The sequence below is a fragment of the Psittacula echo genome (genome assembly GCF_963264785.1).
Source record: "Psittacula echo genome assembly, chromosome: 21".
Lineage (NCBI taxonomy): Eukaryota > Metazoa > Chordata > Aves > Psittaciformes > Psittacidae > Psittacula > Psittacula echo.
Window position 1 is genome coordinate 6407838 of NC_137757.1, and position 19230 is coordinate 6427067.

At 67.0% G+C, this 19230-nt stretch overlaps 1 protein-coding gene across 1 annotated transcript; it reads right to left on the reverse strand.

Moving 5' to 3' along the window:
* Window positions 1–607: 607 nt before the first annotated feature.
* Window positions 608–15412, reverse strand: MAP7D1 (MAP7 domain containing 1; the record flags this gene model as incomplete). Its single annotated transcript, XM_080632423.1, has 18 exons — window positions 608–735; window positions 812–1017; window positions 1091–1208; window positions 1317–1374; window positions 1481–1534; window positions 1641–1745; window positions 2302–2461; window positions 2529–2703; window positions 2779–3038; window positions 3126–3259; window positions 3381–3523; window positions 3645–3767; window positions 5063–5173; window positions 7740–7854; window positions 8235–8398; window positions 8962–9030; window positions 9112–9762; window positions 15358–15412. The coding sequence occupies 18 exons, from the start codon at window positions 15410–15412 to the stop codon at window positions 725–727; spliced, it is 2712 nt and encodes a 903-aa protein (XP_080488549.1). The 3' UTR covers window positions 608–724.
* Window positions 15413–19230: the final 3818 nt, after the last annotated feature.

Below are 19230 nucleotides of genomic sequence, written 5' to 3' on the forward strand. Positions count from 1 at the left end.
TCTTTCTCCGCCCCGTCCGGCTCCCGGGTGCTGCCCCGCCGTGGGGGGCGCAGGGAGGCCGGTCCCTGCCGGGTGTTAACCGGCCCCACCCTGAGCCCGGCCCGCCGGCCGCCGGCAGCGCGGTCCCACCCCCGAGGACACAGCGAGGCAAGGCGAGGGCAGTTGTCCACTTTATTGTTCGCAGAGGTTGTCTGGATGCATAACACTGTCACAACGGCACGGAGAGCAGCGCGGCGCCGGCCGGGCCCGGTGCGGGTGCTCCGGGGGCATGCGTGGGGACGTGGGCATGGGGAACACCCCCCCCTCTCCCCGGGCCGGGCTGAGCCTTCCTGCCTGAGCTGCGCACCCCAAGCCCCCCTGCCCCACGCAGGGCCGGGCCAGGCCGCGTCCCCCGTGTCTGGCCGAGCTCTATTTACAGTATTCACATACATTGTACCCAGCAAGTTAAATAACTACATTATTACAGCACACGTCTGGGGCGGCTCCAGCAGGCTTGGGGGGGGGCGGGGTGTGTCTGATAAGGTGCATATTTAAAAAATGAAAGAAAACTGAAATAAGAACAAAGAACAAAGAGAGAAACCAGGCCTCCCCGCAGCGCCTCGCAGGGGCCCTGCAGCGCCCGGGCCCCCCGCAGCACGGCAGGGGCAGGAGCGAGGTGTTTCTTCTGACAACAGCTCCGGGTCCGGACTTGTGGCCCAGCGAGGACACGTCCCAGGGCCCGGCCTCACAGCACCTCTGCAGGCAAAGGGGAGGTGTTGAGATTGGGGTGGCCACAGCACAGTCCCAGCCCCACAAACCTCCCGTCTCTCACCTGTGACCTGGGGGGGGTTGACCACGGCCTGCTTGAGGAAGGGCTCCTTGTCACCAAAGGGGATGATGCTGCCAGGGCTGCTGCTGTGGTGGGAGAGCTCCAGCAGCTCCTTTGAGCCCTCTGGGCCCGAGAAGCCGTTCTCGTGCTTGCCGGGCTGCACGCCGTTCACCAGGGACGCCGGGGATGCCACCTCCTTGGCTGGGGAGCTGTGGGGCAGAGGGGCTGGGGTCAGCCAGGACCCCGCTGCCCCCTGGTCCCCTCAGGCCATCCTGTGCTCACCTTGGCTGCAGCCCTTCACCCACCAGGCCCTTCAGCCCCCCCGGAGTCCCTGCGCTCGGTGTCTCCATCTCAGGGAGCTCCTCCTGCTTTGACATGGGCCCCGCGTGCTTCTCACGGCCTGGGGACATTGGCAGAGCCCCCGCTCAGCCATGGCCCTGGCCAGGAGCATGGCTGGGACAGGAGCAGGCACCCAAGGGGCAGCAGGGTGTGGGAAGGGGCCGCGCACCTGGGACATCGTCCTGCTCGGCCGCTTTGCCATTCACCACCTTCTTGTCCTCCTTCTTCTGCAGGGAGAGGAGAGCCGTGAGGGGCAGTGGTAGCTCGGGGCAGGAGGGCTCTGCAGAGTCCCCCATGTCCTGATGTGCATCCAGACAAGGGACAAGCACCCACCTTGGCATCTGCTGCGTCAGACTTGCGCGTCCTCTTCATGATCTCCTCCAGGCGCTGTGGGGCAGAGAGGGGCTCATGCACAGCCCTCACCAGGCAGACCCACCCTGGGCGCTGGGCAGGACCCCTGCAGGGAAGCCCCTGCTGTGTCCCCAGCCCTCACCTTCTTCCTCTCCAGCCGCTCCTGCTCCTCGCGCTGGAAGTGCTTTTCGCGCTCCAGCCGCTGCCGCTCAGCCTCTTCGCGTGCTCTGGCCTCGGCCTCTTCCCTCTGCGGCACAGGGGGGTGGCAGGGAGGGATCAGAGAGGGCAGGGACGGAAGGGATGGGGCAGGGACAGTGGGGACACGGTGCCCAGGCAGCTCAGCACGGCCCTGCCCCGTGTCCCCTCCCTACACCCTGGGTGTTAAGGCAAGGATGCCTCACACTAGACCGTGTCACCCAAGGCTCTGGCCAACCTGGCCTTGAACACTGCCAGCAATGGAGCATTTGCCACTTCTCTGGGCACCCTGTGCCTCACCCTCACAGTAGAGAATTTCTTCCTTATCTCCAACCTGAACTTCCCCTGTTTCAGTTTGAACCCATCACCTTTGTCCTATCACTGCAGTCCCTGATGAAGAGCCCCTCCCCAACATCCTTGCAGCCCCCTTCAGACACTGGAAGCTGCTCTGAGGTCTCCACGCAGTTTCTCTTCTCCAGGCTGCACAGCCCCGATGTTCTCAGCCTGGTTCCATACAGGAGCTGCTCCAGCCCCTGCCTCCATCCCATCCCTGCCTTCATCCCACTCCCACCTCTTCCTCCCCATCCCCGCACCCCACCGCCCCAGACCTGTCTCTGCAGCCGCTCCGTCTCCTCGCGCTCCGCTCGTGCTCTCTCCTGCGCCTCCCGCTCCTCCTGCAGCCGCCGCTCCTCCTCCCGCTGCCGCGCCAGGGCCTCCCTGCGCGCCTGCTCCTCCGCCGCCCGCTGCGCCCGCTCCTCCTGCAGCCGCCTGCGGGGACGGGGCCCTCAGCACGGGGCGGGGGGAGCGGGGCACAGGGGATGGGGCCAGCACCCACCTCTCCTGCTCCTCCTGCTCCCGGCGCTCCCGTTCCTCCCGCTCCCGCTGCTCCCGCGCCTGGCGCCGCTTCTCCGCCAGCAGCCGCGCAGCCTCCTCCCGGTCTGTGGTGCCGGCGGGGGGTCTGCCCGGGGGGGTGGCTGGCGCGGGGCTGGGGGCTGCAGAGGCCGGGGGGGCTGTGGGGTGCACACAGCATCAGTGCTGCCCCTGCTCGCCCCAGCCCCGCTGCCCCTCAGCCACCCGGTACCCACCTGCTGCTGGCTCTGTGGGAGCCTTGGGGGGCTCGGGGAGGGCTGGGGGGGCCGGGCCCCGCTCCTCCTCCTTCCTGTCCCGCACCTTGGCCTGGCTCTCCTGCTCCCCCCGCTCCTCCCGGGCCCTGGCCCGCACCTTGGGAGAGGAGTGGGTGCTGCGGGGCAGGGGCGGCTTGTGGGGAGAGCCGAGGGCTGGGCTGGGGGACGCTGGACGGGTTTTGGGGGTGGCAGGGGATGAGGGACGGTTCTTGGGGCCGGGGCTGCGAACAGAGCAAGAGGTGGTGTTAGCGGGGCTGGGGCTGCCCCCGTGGCAGTGGGGCGAGGGGCCGGTGGTGCTGGGTCCCTACCTGCTGTCAGCAGCAGGCAGGAGCCGGGGCTGTGCCGCCGGCAGCGTCTGCCGCTTCTTGAGGCTGCGCTCACGGGACAGGGCGCTGCGCTCCTTGGCGTTCTCCCGATCCTTCTCCTTCTTCTCCTTCTTCTTCTGCTCCGGTCGGGCAGAGACAGAGACAGCGTCAGCACCAGGTGCCCGGCCCAACCCGGAGCCAGGCTGTGCCCCGCGGCCACGCTGGCGCCAGGAGCGCACCGCAGGGGATGGCACTCACGGGCGAGGCCTCGGTCCTGCGGCGCGGCGTCACGTCGGGGCTGGCCGTGGTCCCCTTCCGCCTGTCCCAGCAGCGGTGCTGCAGGCGGTGGTTGTGGCAGGGGCTGAGGGGGCTGGCGGAGGCCGAGCGGGGGCACACGGGCACTGGGGGCAGGAGAAACCACCCCATCAGGACAGAGCCACACGGCACCAGCACCGGCTCCGCTGTCACCAGGCTCTCTTGACCCAGTCCTGTGCCTGGATCCACGTGGCAGTGGGTACTCACCCTGCTCCTTGCCGTTCCCAGCCAGCGTCACAGCGCTGCGGCTGCGTGCGAGGAAGGACAGGGTGGGTGTCATCAGCCGGTCCACGATGCTGCTCTCCCACGGGCTAAGCTGCAAGCTCCGGTCTGGGGAAGGAGAGGAGCCATTAGCATAGCTCTGAGCCCACCGGCACTGGCCCCAGCCCGCTGCGAGGCAGCAGCCATGCGGTTGCAGCATGGCCGGGGCACATGCACAGCCCCGGCAGTGCCCAAAGCTCTCGGCTGCGCAGGACGAGGGGCCATGCGGGCGCAGGAGTAGGTGGGTGCCAGAGCACCCACTGCACGGCGCAGCAGCGTGACAACGACGGTGTCCCCATGCCCCACGGTCACCCCAGCCACCATTCACCTGCAGCCAGCGGTACCCATAGGGTGCAACCCCACTGGGAGCAGCCCCATCCACTCTGTCCCTCTCCTTGCTGGCGTGTCCCTTCCCTGTGCCCCCATCCTGGTGTGATCAAGCCCCCAGCACACCCTCACCCCAAGGGAGCTGTGCCAAAGTCACCGAACATGCCGCGGGAGCCAGGCCAGGCTCATGGCACCCAAGGAACAGTGGTCCCCAGCCACACTGCTGGCTCAGCAGGACACAGCCACTGCGCATCACCAGCACCAAACGCCCCACGGGTGCTCAGGAAGCACCCACATTGACAAGGCCCCTCTGGCCCTTTCCACTGGGGCCCCCACTTAGGGGTCCTGCTGCCAGGAGGGGAGAAAACAGAGCCATGGGTGCAGCGGGACAGGACACCAGGTCCGGCACCGGCCCAAGGAGCTGCTGCTCCCACCCGTGCGGTGCTGACAGCCCCTGGGTGCCTGTCCCTGGGCTGAGCCCCCGGCACGGGGACATTGGGAGCCGCCTGCGTCACCAGCGCCCGCAGGCGCGCGCGTCAGCTGCTCGGGCTATTTATAACCAGCCATCACCAGGCAACTCCGAAACACAACAGCAGCGCCGGCGCTGGACGCATCCCTCCGGCGCAGACGTCAGCCCCCGGCAGCTCGCAAGGGCTGGGACGACCTCGCAGCACCCGACACAGCATCGCACCCACGGGCACCCAGCCCCTGTTGGGAACAGGCGACACGGTGGCACCAGCCCCAAGGAGGGTCTGGTGACCCAGTGCAGCTGCATCTGCACCCACCAGAGCTGCCCTGGGGCAGGGAACCAGGGCTCCCGTCCCCATCCTGGCACCCCATGGGGCTGCCAGCACCTCCTCCTCCTCCTCCTGCTCCTCGCAGCCTGCACACAGCCTCAAGGAGCCTCCTCCTGCAAACAGCAAACGGCTTCTCCTCTCTCCGTGGGCACCGTGCTGCAAGGCAGGGCCTGGGGACGGGGGGACCCTGGCCTCGGGGGTCCCCAGCGCTGCGCTGGGGCAAACACAAAGGGCTCTTACTTCTACTGGGAGAGTTCCAGAGGGTGGCGGAGGATTTGGAGAGCCGCTTGTTGATTATAGAGTCGACGTGTTTGGGGAGGTTTACAGCGGACACCGAGCACCGGCTCGCACCTGGAGAAGGGAAAAGACACAAGGGCATTAAGGTCCCGGGGCTGGGGCTGGGCCCCCCACATGCAGCATGCACGGCCATGCCGAGGCACCGGGGCAGGAGGATGCAGCACAGAGTGGGACCAGGAGATGCTGGTGTCCAGGAACACAACACATGGCACTGGCAGCCGGCATGGCGCGGTGCCCGGGTGAGCCCCAGGGGGTCATGCTGGGATCATGCAGGGATCTCATCCTTTGGGAGCCAGGGTGGCTCCTGGGCCCTGCTAAAAGGGTGTCCCCAAGAGCAGTCCTGGGAACTGGGAGGCCAAGGACCTCAGCAGCACCGGGCGAGCAGGTTGAGGGCAGCAGGTCCGGACGCACAGAGGACAATGCTGACACTGGTGCTGGGTCACTATGGCAGTGCCAGGAGGGTGCTGGTGGCCGGCACCACCTCCACTGGGCTCCTCTGGAGAGAATGGCCTGGGCAGCTCCCTGCTGGTGCAGGTGGCAGCCGGGACCCCGGTGAGTGACAGCGCTGGAGCAGGTCCTAGGGAGTGGTGGCAGGGGAAGGTGTCCCCCTGCCAGACCATGCCAGGCGCTGCACCATGGACACACAGGCCTGTCCCATAGTGTGCCACAGCCGGACACACGGCACCAGGACACGCAGCCCAGACAGGCGCAACCAGAACACAGCGCCTGTACACTCAGCTTGGACAGGCACAGCCGGGCACACAACAGCTGTACACACATGATGCTGGTACGTACAGCCTGGCACACAACGCCTGTACACACATGGTGCCGGTACATACAGCCCGGCACACAACAGCTGTACACACATGATGCTGGTACGTACAGCCTGGCACACAACGCCTGTACACACATGGTGCCGGTACGTACAGCCCGGCACACAACGCCTGTACACACATGGTGCCGGTACATACAGCCCGGCACACAACGCCTGTACACACATGGTGCCGGTACATACAGCCTGGCACACAACGCCTGTACACACGTGGTGCCAGTACATACAGCCTGGCACACAACACCTGTACACACATGGTGCCGGTACGTACAGCCCGGCACACAACGCCTGTACACACGTGGTGCCGGTACATACAGCCCGGCACACAATGCCTGTACACACATGGTGCCGGTACATACAGCCCGGCACACAACGCCTGTACACACATGGTGCCGGTACATACAGCCTGGCACACAACGCCTGTACACACGTGGTGCCAGTACATACAGCCTGGCACACAACACCTGTACACACATGGTGCCGGTACGTACAGCCCGGCACACAACGCCTGTACACACGTGGTGCCGGTACATACAGCCCGGCACACAACGCCTGTACACACATGGTGCCGGTACATACAGCCCGGCACACAACGCCTCTACACACATGGTGCCGGTACATACAGCCTGGCACACAACGCCTGTACACACGTGGTGCCGGTACATACAGCCTGGCACACAACACCTGTACACACATGGTGCCGGTACATACAGCCCGGCACACAACGCCTGTACACACGTGGTGCCGGTACATACAGCCTGGCACACAACACCTGTACACACATGGTGCCGGTACGTACAGCCCGGCACACAACGCCTGTACACACGTGGTGCTGGTACATACAGCCCGGCACACAACGCCTGTACACACGTGGTGCTGGTACGTACAGCCCGGCACACAACGCCTGTACACACGTGGTGCTGGTACATACAGCCTGGCACACAATGCCTGTACACACATGGTGCCGGTACGTACAGCCCGGCACACAACGCCTGTACACATTGTAAACATGTGGTGCCAGTACACACAACCTGGCCAGGCAGGCACAGCCAAGCTGCCACAGCAGCCCCATGACACAAGTGGGGCAGATCCCGCTCCCCTCTATGCCTTGCACACACCAGGCAGGACCAGCACCCGCCTGCATGTCCCTGTCCCCTCGGCGGTCAAAGGACAAGGGAGACCTCCACATGCCCAACCCTGGTGCCGAACCCCAGGGGGTGTCCCCAAGACAACCCCAGGAGAAGGGCTGAGTGTCGGCTGTGTGGCGGTGGCACAGCTGAGCCTCCAGCAGCCACCTCAGGGCATGGCACAGCCACGCACACCCAGCCACAGTCACCCCCGTGTTGGAGCTGGAGGGGCCAAGCACTGCCCCTGCCCAGCCGGGGACCAATGGGACACGCCACAGCGCAGACCCAGCAAGAGATGGCAACAGCCTCGCACAGCTCCACAGCCCATGCCCGACTCCTCCGGCTGCTGGAGACCCGGGCAGCGTGGCCACAGCATCCTACAGGCAGCCAGGGCTGTCCCCAGGCACATCCCCTCCCACAGCAGTGATTACGCACAGCCTCCAGCTCATCCCAGCCTTGTGAGAGCAGGGAAAAGCCATGGGACACCAAGGGTCCCCATCAGGCCCTGGCACAGCCCAGGGTGACAGCAGCACGGCTCACAGCAGCATGGGGCTGAGCTGGTTTTTGGGGTCTCACCCTCCTTGCACAGAGCACCGCAGAGCCATGCCCAGCCGGCACAGAGCCACAGGGCCCCGGTGCCCGTGCCCAGCCCGGCACTCACCATCCTTGTGCGCAGGAGAACCGTGGTGCAGGGCTCCAGCCCAGGACCACCGCTGCTGTCGGATCTCTGCCCACGTCTTCTTGGCCGACCGCTGGATCGCTGCCTCGTAGCGCTCCTGCCCGAGGGAGAAGGACAGGGTGAGGCCAACGGCTTAGAGCATGGGGCTGGCACTGGCTGGAGCCTCCTTTCATGAGGCTACCACAGTGATGGGATGCTTGGAGAAGATGTGGAAGTGATGCCTGGCCCAGACAGGGCACATGTGCCCAAGGAGCTGGGTACCACGGAGGCTCTGCACTATAAAGGATGCACAGAGGACAGGCACAGTGGGAAGCTGTGCCCAAGGAGCTGGGTACCACAGAGGCTCTGCACCATAAAGGATGCATGAAGGATGGGCACAGTGAGAAGCTTTCAAAGTGGCTGCTGGAGCCACAGGGTCACCCCAGGGAGCGCATCCCTGTCTCCATTCCTACCGCATCCGCAATTCCCCATCCCCACCTTGTTCTTCTCCAGCTTCTGCCTCTGCCGCTCCTCCAGCACCGCGCGGCGCTTCTCTGCCTTCAGCCGCTGCTCCTCCAGGCGCTTGCGGCGCTCCTCCAGCTGCTTCTCCCGCAGCAGCCTGGCCTTCTCCTCCTTCTCCAGCCACAGCACCCGCTTGGCGGCTGCAGGATGAAGCCGTGGCGGTGGGGTCGCACCCGAGGCGCAACCCCGCTGATCCCCGCACTGGGCACCCGTGCCCATGCCGGTGGCGTGGGGCTGAGCGCTGCCCGAGCCCAGAGCACGCGGGGCAGGCGGCATCGCAGGGCCGGTGAGGGAGGGGTTTGGGCAAGGACAAAAGGGAGGCTGGGAGCCCGCGGAGTGAACAATGGGGGAATGAGGGTGGAAAGAGCGCGGGGACGAGGAGGCCCCATGTGCCGCGCAGGGGCCCGTCACCCCGAGCTGCTGCTGCCTGCACACAGCGGAGCTGGGCGCTGCGCTGGGGGGCATGCACAGATCCAGGGGCACCCATGGACCTGGGGGCCCCCGCACCACGGGGAGCAGCAGCAACACAGCGATGCGCTGGGGGTGCAGAGCTGCCTGGGCTCAGCTCATTGCAGTTAATGGGATTGCCCCTGACCCAGCAAAGCTCCTTAGCTCTTGCCTTCCCCCGGAATCCACTTTCCCTCCCGGCACGCACCCAGGATTTGCCAGCCCTGCTTCCCACCCCGCTCCCCCAGCCCCGTACCCAGGTACTTGGCTCGCTCCTCGCGCCGCTCCTTCGCCTGCTTGTGCCTCGCCTGCGCTTTCTGGGTATCTGCAGTGGGGAGGCACCATCAGAGCAGTGCCCATGGGGTGCCAGCATCACCACAGCCCCCCTGACCCCCCCAGCACCCACCTTGCTTGGGCCTGGGGCTGGCGGCACTTGCTGGCAAGGCTGCAGCCGCGGTGGGGCGGTCGCTCCGGGAGGTCACATCCTTCGAGGGCCCGGCTGTGCCACACACGGGGGGCTTGGCTTCAGGGGGGGCCCCTTCACCTTCAGCCGGGGCCGGGGGTTCGCTCCCATGGGGCAGGGTCTCTGCTGGGCAAGGGGCAGCAGCAGCAGGGCGGATGGGGACTGCCTGGCTGGGAGCGGGGGGTGATGCCTCTGCTTTGGGGTGCTCCATCACGGGCTGGGGGGGCCCGGGCAGGGACCGAGGGGGGGCACTCTCTGCTGAGGGGGCTGCAGGGCTGGGGGACCCCGGCTGTCCTGGCAGCGTGGTGGCTGCAGGGACGGGGCGGTCACGCTGCCGGGGGGTGCTCCCAGAGGGGGGTGTCACAGCGGGGGGACCGATGGGGTGCTTGGGGGGGGTCAGGGCTGCAGGGGCGGCTGAGATGGGCTCTTCTGAAGGGGTGATGGTTGCAGGGATGGGAGACAGGGGCTGCGCCGAGGGGACCACGGCTGCAGGGACGGGCAGGTCATGCTGCGGGGGGGTGCGCTCTCCCTGCAGGGCACCCCCAGGCGAGGCGGGGGGGAGGACGCTGTCTCCCATCGGGGACGGTGGCTTCCCTGCAACACAGCAGAGCAGAGCAAACAGTCAATGGCAGAGCCTGGGGCAGCCCTGTCCCCCCAGACACAGCCCTCGGGAGCAAAGCTGTCCCCGGGTCCCCTGCAACAAGCCCTGCTGCTGCTCCCGGTTTTGGGGGCACCCCGCCGGGTGCCAGGCGCCGGATGCACAATGCACAGAGGGACCGGCGGGCGCTGCACCAGGCACCGCTGCCACAAAGCCGCCCTTCTTCCTCTGCCAGCTGAACCCGGCCCCACGCAGCGGGGACAGGGGCTGGGGACCCTCCGCTGCCGTCCCCGGAGGATGCGGAACCGCTTCCGCCGGCGCTGGCCCCATGGATGGAGCAGGATGGGCGCGGGCTCCGTGCCCTGACGTCACCGCGGCGGCCCATGTCCCCCTGCGCCGCGCCACGGCCAGGCCCGCGTGCAGCCATGAACTCATGGCCCAGGAATGCACGCGAGGACAGGGCCGCGGCCGGTGCAGAACAGCCCCCTCCTCGCGTGGGGCTCGCTTCTTGCCGTGGGGCAGGTGAGGGGCACCCCAAGGGAGCAGCGCTGGGATCGCTCCCCATCGCCGCCAGCCCATGGGGACACTGGGAAGTGGGGACCGCTGCACGCACGGGTGCTGGGGATGGAGACCTGGTGCCAACCGCCCTGCGGTGCCACAGCACGTGCCCTCTGCAAGCGTGGATGCACCGTGACCGGCAGTGGTGATCCCCCGACCCCCATCAACCAGCCCTTTGCAAACACACCTTCGAGCATGTGCCAAGACCCCAGCCCCACGCCCCATGCTCGTTCCTGCAGGGGATGATGCCCAATCCACTCCAGGGCCACAGGCACCCGGCTCCAGCCCCCCGGGCAGCGCTGCAGTGCCTGCCCCCAGCTCCGGTGGTGCGCGGTGACCACGCCGGTGACCGCAGGGCGATATCACGCACGGGGCTGGGCCGTGTTTGCAGAGCTCTCCACAGTCATCAGCGAGGGGCAAAGTGTGGGCTCTGCAAACACGGGCCGGCGCCGCTCCTCACCCCACTGCAGCAGCCCCAGGCACCGCCAGCCCCGCTCTGTGCCATAGGCACGGCTGCACCCCAGGTCTCATGGACACAGCACCCACAGCAGCACCCGCCTGCCCACGGAGGGGCTGGGGTCCTGCTGCAGCCCCATAGCACGCTGAGGGGCTCGTGCCTGCAGGGTTCACCCCTCCCCAAGCTCTGCAGGGGACTCATCCAGCCCCGGCCCCCCCGCAGACCCCGGCAGCCTTCCGGGTATTTTCTGCTGCAGGAAGCCAGCCCATCCCCTGGCCCCGATCCTGCACATCCCATATCCCCATCGCTGCACCCCCTACAACCCCATCGCTGCACCCCGCGGTGCAGACAACAGCTCATGTGTGCCTGGGGAGGTGCCGGGGCTGCAGTTAGGGGCTGCCCCAGATCAGCACCCACAGGACAGGGGGCTTGGCGGGCACCACCTCTAAGGACAATACCCGTGGTGGCAGCACATGTGTCCCAGCTGGGAGAGGTGATCCTTCGGGTGCTGCCCATGGGGACAAAGCATCAAGGCCAGGCTGGTGCCCCGAGCAGACGGAAATGTCCCCGGAGCCCTGGATGTGCAGGGGGCAATGCCAGGGGATGGCGGGAGCCTCCGGCCACGCTGCTCCATGGGGCACACACAGAGCCCGGGGCAGGATCCGTCCAGGGGGACGGCAGTGCCCATGGCCAGGGCAGGGCTGCCTGCGCAGCCTGGGGCCAGCCCTGCTCCATCTGTCCCTGTCGCTGCTCCAGCACGGCAGCTGCCCTGAAACCCAACGCTGCCTGCGCCCGGGCGGCGCGGGCGTCCCCTGTCCCCTGGCCGCGGCATTCCACAGGGATTAGCTCCCGGCCCCCCAGACGTGCAGGCACGGCTCCCCTGCAGCCCCCAGCCCGGGCGAGCCTGCGCAGCGCTGGTCCCACTGCTGGCACTGGAACCAGCCATGGGGCTGCCCCTCGACGCTTGTCACCCAGCGCATCCCAGCCCATCCCATGGGTCCCTGTGGCACCAGCGCCACCAAGCACCACCAGCACCTCCAGCCCGGCACTGCCCCGTGGCCGGCACATGGCTGGGGATGCTCAGCCAGGCAGAGGCAAATCCCTGGTGCCGTGAAGCGAGAGCACATCGAGGCCCTGCAGGGCGCTCTGGCCGAGCAGCCTTCCATACCCGTCCGCTGCGCATCCCCGCGGGGCACTTCCCATGAGGACGGGGGGGCACCCGCCTGCTTTAACCTCAGCTCCCCCCATCCACCGTAACCTCAGGTCCCCGCTCTGTGGCACGATTGGGGCTGCTCCATGTGCAGTACCTGCCTTGGGATGTGGACATCGGATGGGGCTCATCATTACCCCAGGAGGTGAGGAGAGAGGGGCTGGTGGGTGCAGTGTGGCCACTGCACAGCCACGCACTGGGGCTGTTGTCACTGGGCCCGGCCCTCCCCAGCCATGGCACATGTCCCTGTGATGCCCAGGGACAAGATCCCGAGGGGAACCACAGCCCTGAGACCCACCACTGGCTCTGCAGGGCTGCTCCCCATAGCCAGTGGTGCACCCTTGGGCCCTTGCCAGTGCTGCCCACGATCCCACCCCACCTCACCATGTCTCAGATGTGCTTCAGAGCCGAGCCCTAGCCGGTCCCACCCAACTCCCGGGATTCCCAGGCACTGCAGCACCTGGATGACAGGGATAGTGAGCAAGCATCCCTGGCGCATCCCCAGCACATCCCCAGCACGTCCAGGCCTTGGCTCACATGCATGGGCAGGAGACATGGGCAATGCTCCGAGCAAGCACCAGCAGCCCACACCGCAGGGGTGGCCAGTGCCACCCTGGCAGCCACCAACAGCAATGACACCCCATTCCCCATGGAGGGGATCCCATGGGGCTGCTGCCTACAGCCACTGGCAACCTGGCCCCGGGCAGCATGAGTGCTGTATCCTGAGGCTGAGCTCAGGCTCAGAGCCAGCAGAAAGCAGCCGGGGCACGTCAGGCATCGTCCCACGGCGCTCCATGCACTGCCCTCAGCTCCAGGGACAGACATGGGCAGGGCAGGAGGGGCACAGGGAGGGCACAGCCAGATGCCACTGTGGGTACCAGGCAGGAGGAAGGGGCACGATGGGGCATTGCCCGCCCAGCTGGTGCTGCCTTTGCACCCGCTCCTGGCAGCACTGGTTTGGCCCAGGGCTGCACCCACTGCTCCATGCAGCTACTGCATGGAGGTCCCAGACCCTTCCCAGTGCCCGTGCCCTGCCAAGGGCACATGGAGGCAGCCCTGGGGGAATTGCGCCAGCCTCCAGGCCGTGGCAGAGGCCACCAAGCTCATGTGGCACAGCACCACGCCAGCAGTGAATGCGCCAAGCCAGGGAGCAGCAAGGGGAACTTGGGAGATGGGATCTCGTGGCCAGAGCGGAGCCAGAGCTGGGGGGTTTCCAGGGTTTAAAATACACACGAAGGGAAGGGCCGGGGCTGCCGCTGCACCCCAGCACCCACACAGCCCAAACAGAGCGAGGGCAGCACCTGCCCGTCATCCATCTGGGCAGCACCAGTGCGACAAGAGGTGCCCTTGTCCTTGGGGCGACCTGTGCGGAGCCGCGCTCCTGAGATCCTGTCTGCCAGCATCATGCTGGGCGAACAGAAACCTGGCCCCAAGGCAGGGCACGGGGCAAGCTCAGCACCACCAAAACCAGGTCCTGAGCCTTGCAACGCGGATGCAGGCACCTACCAGGGCTGGGGCCGTGCAGGATCCAGCTCTGTGGTGTCCGTCCCTGCTCGGAGCCCTGCGACAAGCAAGAGCTGTGCTAACTATTTTGGACACGGCACCACGGGACTGTCACATCCCCGCTCCCTCCGCACGTCGCATCACGTTGCTCTGATGGCTTCACAGCAGCAGCTCTGCTGGCGTTCCTGTGCTGTGAGAGCTCCCGAGCCGCCTGCTCCCAAACACAGGAGCTGGCTGGCACCCAGCTCACCCTGCACCCTCCCTCTCCGCTGTGCAGGAGGGAATGGGGCTGGAGAAGCCAGAGGAAACATGGACAAGGGCAAACCTGCTCCCGGCCTTGGTCCTCACCCCTCTGCCCATCCGCAGGGCAGCATCCCAGCTGTGCAGCTCCATGGGGCCACACTCTGCTCCTGCCCCCCCAATGCCACCAGCTGCCCCACACTGCTGTGGGTCCCAGTCCCTGGAGTGAAACCCCATCCCCGCTGGCAGCCAGGATATGGCACACAGAGGAATGCAGGGGCTCCAACCCATGCTGGGAAGAAGGACAGGGAACAGCCTGGCCTGCCTGGCCATGCAGGCTGCCCAAATGAGAAGGTTCAGGGATGGTCCCTGGAGCGGGATGTGGTGCATGCACATCCCAGCACCATCCTCTCATGGTGGAGCAGCCAAGGTCTCCCTGGTACCAGGGACCCAAACCACCGGGCAGCGACGGCATCGCGGGGGAAGGACAGGCCGGGGCGGGCGGCGGCGGGGCGCACACAATGTCTGCAGCGCGGCGGGGACCCGCAGCCGCTTCGCTCTGAGAGAGGGCGAGCGGCGTTCGGCATCGCTGGGGGCCGGCAGCGACCCCTCTGCGCCTGCGAGGGCCCGGGCGGCCATGGGCGATGAATCACGGCGCGGCGGCGGGCACCGGGGACGAGGGGGAAGGGAACTGCCTCTCCTCTTCCTCCATCGGTGGGAAGCGGCTCCACCACCGAGCTGTGCTTAGTCACAGCCGAGAGCGAGTGGCCCAGTGGGACCAAAGAGCGCTTGGCTGGAGCCCTGCAGCGGGGAAGAGCCAAAACAAACCCCAGCCCCAGGACTCGGCCCCGCCGGCTGCCGCCCACCCCGCTTTGCCGAGCCGGGGGCCGGTGGTGGAGTTCATCCGGGGGCAGCGCCGGGACTGGATGGGCCGGGACATGCCCATGGTGGGGGCGAGCGCGGGCAAGTGAGGCTCAAACCCGGACCCCCTCAACCCACCAGCACCTCCGCTCGCCCGGGCGGTGACCCCGGCGCGGATCCCCGGCCACCAACTCCCCACAACGCGAGCGCTGCAAGCAGGGCGGCGGGACCGGCACCACAGGGAGCAGCGGGGCCCTGCCCGCCGGGACCCCCGGCAGCGAGGCTCGGGGGGGGGAGGCTCAGGACCAGGCCGGCATCGCCCTCCCGTTGGCGAGGACGAACCCGAGCACGGGCAAGCGCCGCCGCCCCGGTTCCCCCCCTCCGCCATAGCGGGGCCGCGCCCGGGAGGGCTCCCCAAGGGCAGCTCCCCCGACGGGGCCGGGGTCCGCGCCGCTCCGGCCCACCCCAAGATGGAGGGGCCGTGCCCGGGCTTTGTCCCTCCCGGGAAACCGCCCCGGCCCCGGCAGCGCGGCCCCGGGCTCCTCCACCGCCTCCGGGCCCCCTCCAGAGCGGCTCCGCGGGCGGCCCCGCCGCATCCCCCGGGCCCGCCGCATCCCCCGGCCGGATCCCGCTTCCCACCGCTCCCGGCTCCCCCCCGGCCGCATCCCGCATCCCGCACCCCGACCCCGGCTCGGGCAGGGCCCCGGGCGCCCGCCGCTGCCGGAGCCGGTGCCGAAGCCGGTCCCCGCTGCGAAGCCTTACCCTGGGCCGGCTGGGGCTGGGGCTGCGGCTCCCGCCCGGCGCGGCTCCTCTCCATGGCGTGGCGGGGAGGCGCAGGGGGCTGGCCGAGCCGAGCCGAGCTGAGCCGCGCCGCCCCGCTCCCCCCAACCCGGCGGGGGAGGACGCTCAGCGCTCCCCGCCCCGGCCGCGCATCCCGCCCGGCCCCGCGGCCCCGGGCTGGGGGGAGCGGGCGGGCAGAGGATGCTCTGCCTCTCCCCTACCCACAGCGCGGCCCCGACCCCGCTCTCAGCCATCCTCCCGCAGCCAGGACCCGCCGTCCGTCACCCCGGCCTCAGGCCTGCCCCCAGCATCCCCCCAGCTTTCCTCGGGCTCTCGCTCATCCCCAACCCCTCCTCTCACAAATGTTGGGGCTTGCACCCCCCACATTTCACTATGCTCCCTCCCATCATCTGTGAGCGCTGGCCCTGCAGCAGACACCCCCCGTACCCCCTCATCCCCGGTCACTGCCAGCACCACAGTGCACAGCCAGTGCCACTCAGATCACCCCAATTTCCAGGCACCCCAAAGAAGCATCGATTCCCCATCCCCCATCCCCACCTTGGCTGCTTGTGAGGCCTTGAAGCTGCTTCCCCACCAGCCACCCGTCACACGTGAGCTTTAGTCACAGCCAGCAGACACCCCCCCCTTCCAGGGCGAGGGTTTCACCCCACACATCCCACCCTGCCTCGATAACAGGCAGATAAGGAGAGGCCTCTTGGGACAGGAGCAGAGGGCTTGGCTCAACCCTGCTTCGGGGTGAAACTCCTCTTGGCCTTGCAAGAAGAGGAGCACAGCGCCGGTCCCTGCCCCATGCAGCATCCTGGAGCAAAGGCACCACGGGTATAGGGGCTGCCCACTGCAGCAGCACGTCCGAGGGCAGGGGGCACGTGGGTGTCAGCAGCAGGAACAGCCCTGGGGAACACCACTTAGGGCTTTGCAGGGGCAGCAGGAGCCAAGGACATGTCCCCATTCCCCCTGCAGCCAGCCCGGTCCAGGCATCCCGCAAAGTGCCCATCTCTGGGTTCCCGGGAACGTGCTGATGAGCAGCCTGGCAGCGCCCATCAGGGATGCCTGCTTTGGGGATGATGTCACCGCAGGGCCAGGAGATCCCTGCCACCCATCCTGCCTCACCTACCAGGCAAACAGGTTCCCCGAAATCCCGGCCCTCTCCTCCGGAAGCTCTGACTCAGGGCATGGGGAGCGGGCAGAGGGCTCCTTGCAGACGGGGCGGCCCCGCTCTGTGCTGCTGCAGGGGTGACCCTGCCCCCCAAGCACCCCAAACACCCCAGAGGCCCGAACTGCGGCTGAGCCATCGCCTCCCCGCAGCCCCCGGCCCTGCTCACCCGGCTCAGCCAGAGCAGAGCCTTCCCGAAACCTCCCAGCGGCCTCACCCACCGGCTGACTCCCGGCCTGGGAATGCTGCACGGCTGAGCCACCGTCACAGTGGGAGCTGGGCAGCACCAGGGACAGGAGCGGACATGGAGCAGGAGCGTGTCCCATTGGACCCACAAACACAGGGGACACAGGCAAGGGGAACAGCCCTGCTTATTTCCATGGCACACATGGGACTGGGCAGAGCAGAACTGGGGACCCCCCATGACTTCCTCCAAAGGTGTTGGGAGGTGGCTTCAAAAGCCTTTTGCCATGGTCCTGTGGGTCCCAGCAGGGCAGGCAGGGGTCTGGTGCAGCATCACCCAAAAGGACAAGCCTCCCGAGGCCCTGGGACAGCTTGGCATTGGGTCCAGCCATGCCTATGGTCCTTCATACCATGGGGCCAGCCTGGAGCTGGGGGCACGGTGAGGAAGGGGCACCCATGGGTGTACAGGGCTATGCTCCACCGATGCTCCTGGTGCGGGCAGTGATGCGGATGGCTCCTGGCTGCCAATGCCAGCCCGGGTCGATGGGCTTATACAAGCAGGAGAGCACTGATCGATCGCTCTGCTGCACACGCTGCTGTGCCGGGGCTCCTGGGGCCGGCCCCCCCCGTCCCTGCAGCGCTGGGAGCAGCCGCCCTCCCCGCAGTGATGGAAACTCCGATGAGCTCATGACGAGCACATTGCCCAGCCCCAGCAGCTGCATGCCCGGAGCTCCCCGTGCTCCTCAGCCCCTCGGCGTGGGGTGGAACAGCTCCCCCAGGCTGGCCTGGGGACAGGGATGCATGCAAGGGGCTAGGGACCAGCCATGGCTCTGGCCCCTCAGCATGCCCAGAGCCTTGCCCTGATGCTGCTTGCAGGGAGCCAACGGGGTGCCAAGCACCCCAGAATCAAAGGACAATTATAGTTATGGCTTGGCCAGCATGAGCAGATGCTGCAGGAGGCTGGGTGCAAACAGGGATGAGGATGGCAAACAAACCCCATCAGCATCACTGGGCAAAGTGCTGCATGGACACCCCAATCCCACCTGCCCCACATCTTCCTCCTCCAGCCCCAGGACTTCGCCCCCATCCTGCTGCTGTGTGGGGTGGTTTCAGTGCCCATGCAGGACACTGGTACCATGGCCATGAGGGCTGGTGTGAACTCCAGCAGACCCCCACTAACCATGGGGCAGTGATGCAGGAGGAACCCAGCGGTGAGGGTGTCCCCGCATCCTGCCCTGGAGCACACTGCTGCCATACCAGCCTGTCTCTGACGGTGTGCTGGGTTAGCCGCCAGCCTGGAGCATCTTGCCACGGGGCCAGCATTGCAGCCAGCCACAAAGCCCCAGTGCTGCAGGACAGTCCCTGTGGGTGCAGGTGACAAATGGGCCAGCGATGGGCTGAGCCCTGCCCTGCCTTGCCGCAGCCTTTCCCAGCTCTGTAATTATCCCAGGCTGCAGCTGTAATTAGTGTCCTGATGTCATGGTATCAGGCCTGGGCAGTCCCACGAGCTCCCCGCCAGCCCCACCTTGGCCTCTGGCCCCAGGCTTGAAGGAGATCCCAGCTCTCCAAAACCATCCCAAGGAGCTCCAGCTCGGTTCTGGCTACCAGTGCTCCCCACCATTGCTGTGGGACCCCCATCCCATCCCTGTCCTGCAGCACTGGAGGGCTGGATCTGGCCCTCTAGGAGCTCCCACTGCTGCATCCCTGCTCCCTGCACGCTGCCAGCATCCTGCCTGCTCATCCTGGGGACGGATCCTGCCTGGAATCAGTCCCGAGCGAGCCCCCAAGGGGAGATGAAGGCAGCTTTGCCAGTCCCCCCCTCCTCAGCACAGGGAATGTGCTGGAGCAGCCCTGGCAGCTATAAATAGAGTGGGAAGCGCAGGCGTGTGCTGGATGGAGCACACGTGGGCCTGGGCGGCTGCTGCCCTATGGCCAGTGTGGGGCACAGGCAGGGTGTGAGGCAGGAATGGGGAGGAGGGTGAAGGAGTGCAAGATCCCTGTTGTCTTATTGCAGGGAGGAACCCAGCCCTGCTCCCCACAGCACATGGACACCAGCACCCAGGGCTGCCCTTCCCCATGGGTGATCAGGGGCTGGAGCACCTCCCGTGTGGAGCCAGGCTGAGAACATCGGGGCTGTGCAGCCTGGAGAAGAGAAACTGCGTGGAGACCTCAGAGCAGCTTCCAGTGTCTGAAGGGGGCCACAAGGATGCTGGAGAGGGGCTCTTCATCAGGGAGTGCAGCGATAGGACAAAGGTGATGGGTTCAAACTGAAACAGGGGAAGTTCAGGTTGGAGATAAGGCAGAAGTTCTTTACTGTGAGGGTGCTGAGGCGCTGGCACAGGGTGCCCAGAGAAGTGGTGACTGCTCCATCCCTGGCAGTGTTCAAGGCCAGGTTGGACAGAGCCTTGGGTGACCTGCCCACGGCAGGGGGTTGGAACTGGATGATCTTGGTCCTTTCTAACCCAAACCACTCTGGGATTCCATGGCTGTCCCCATCC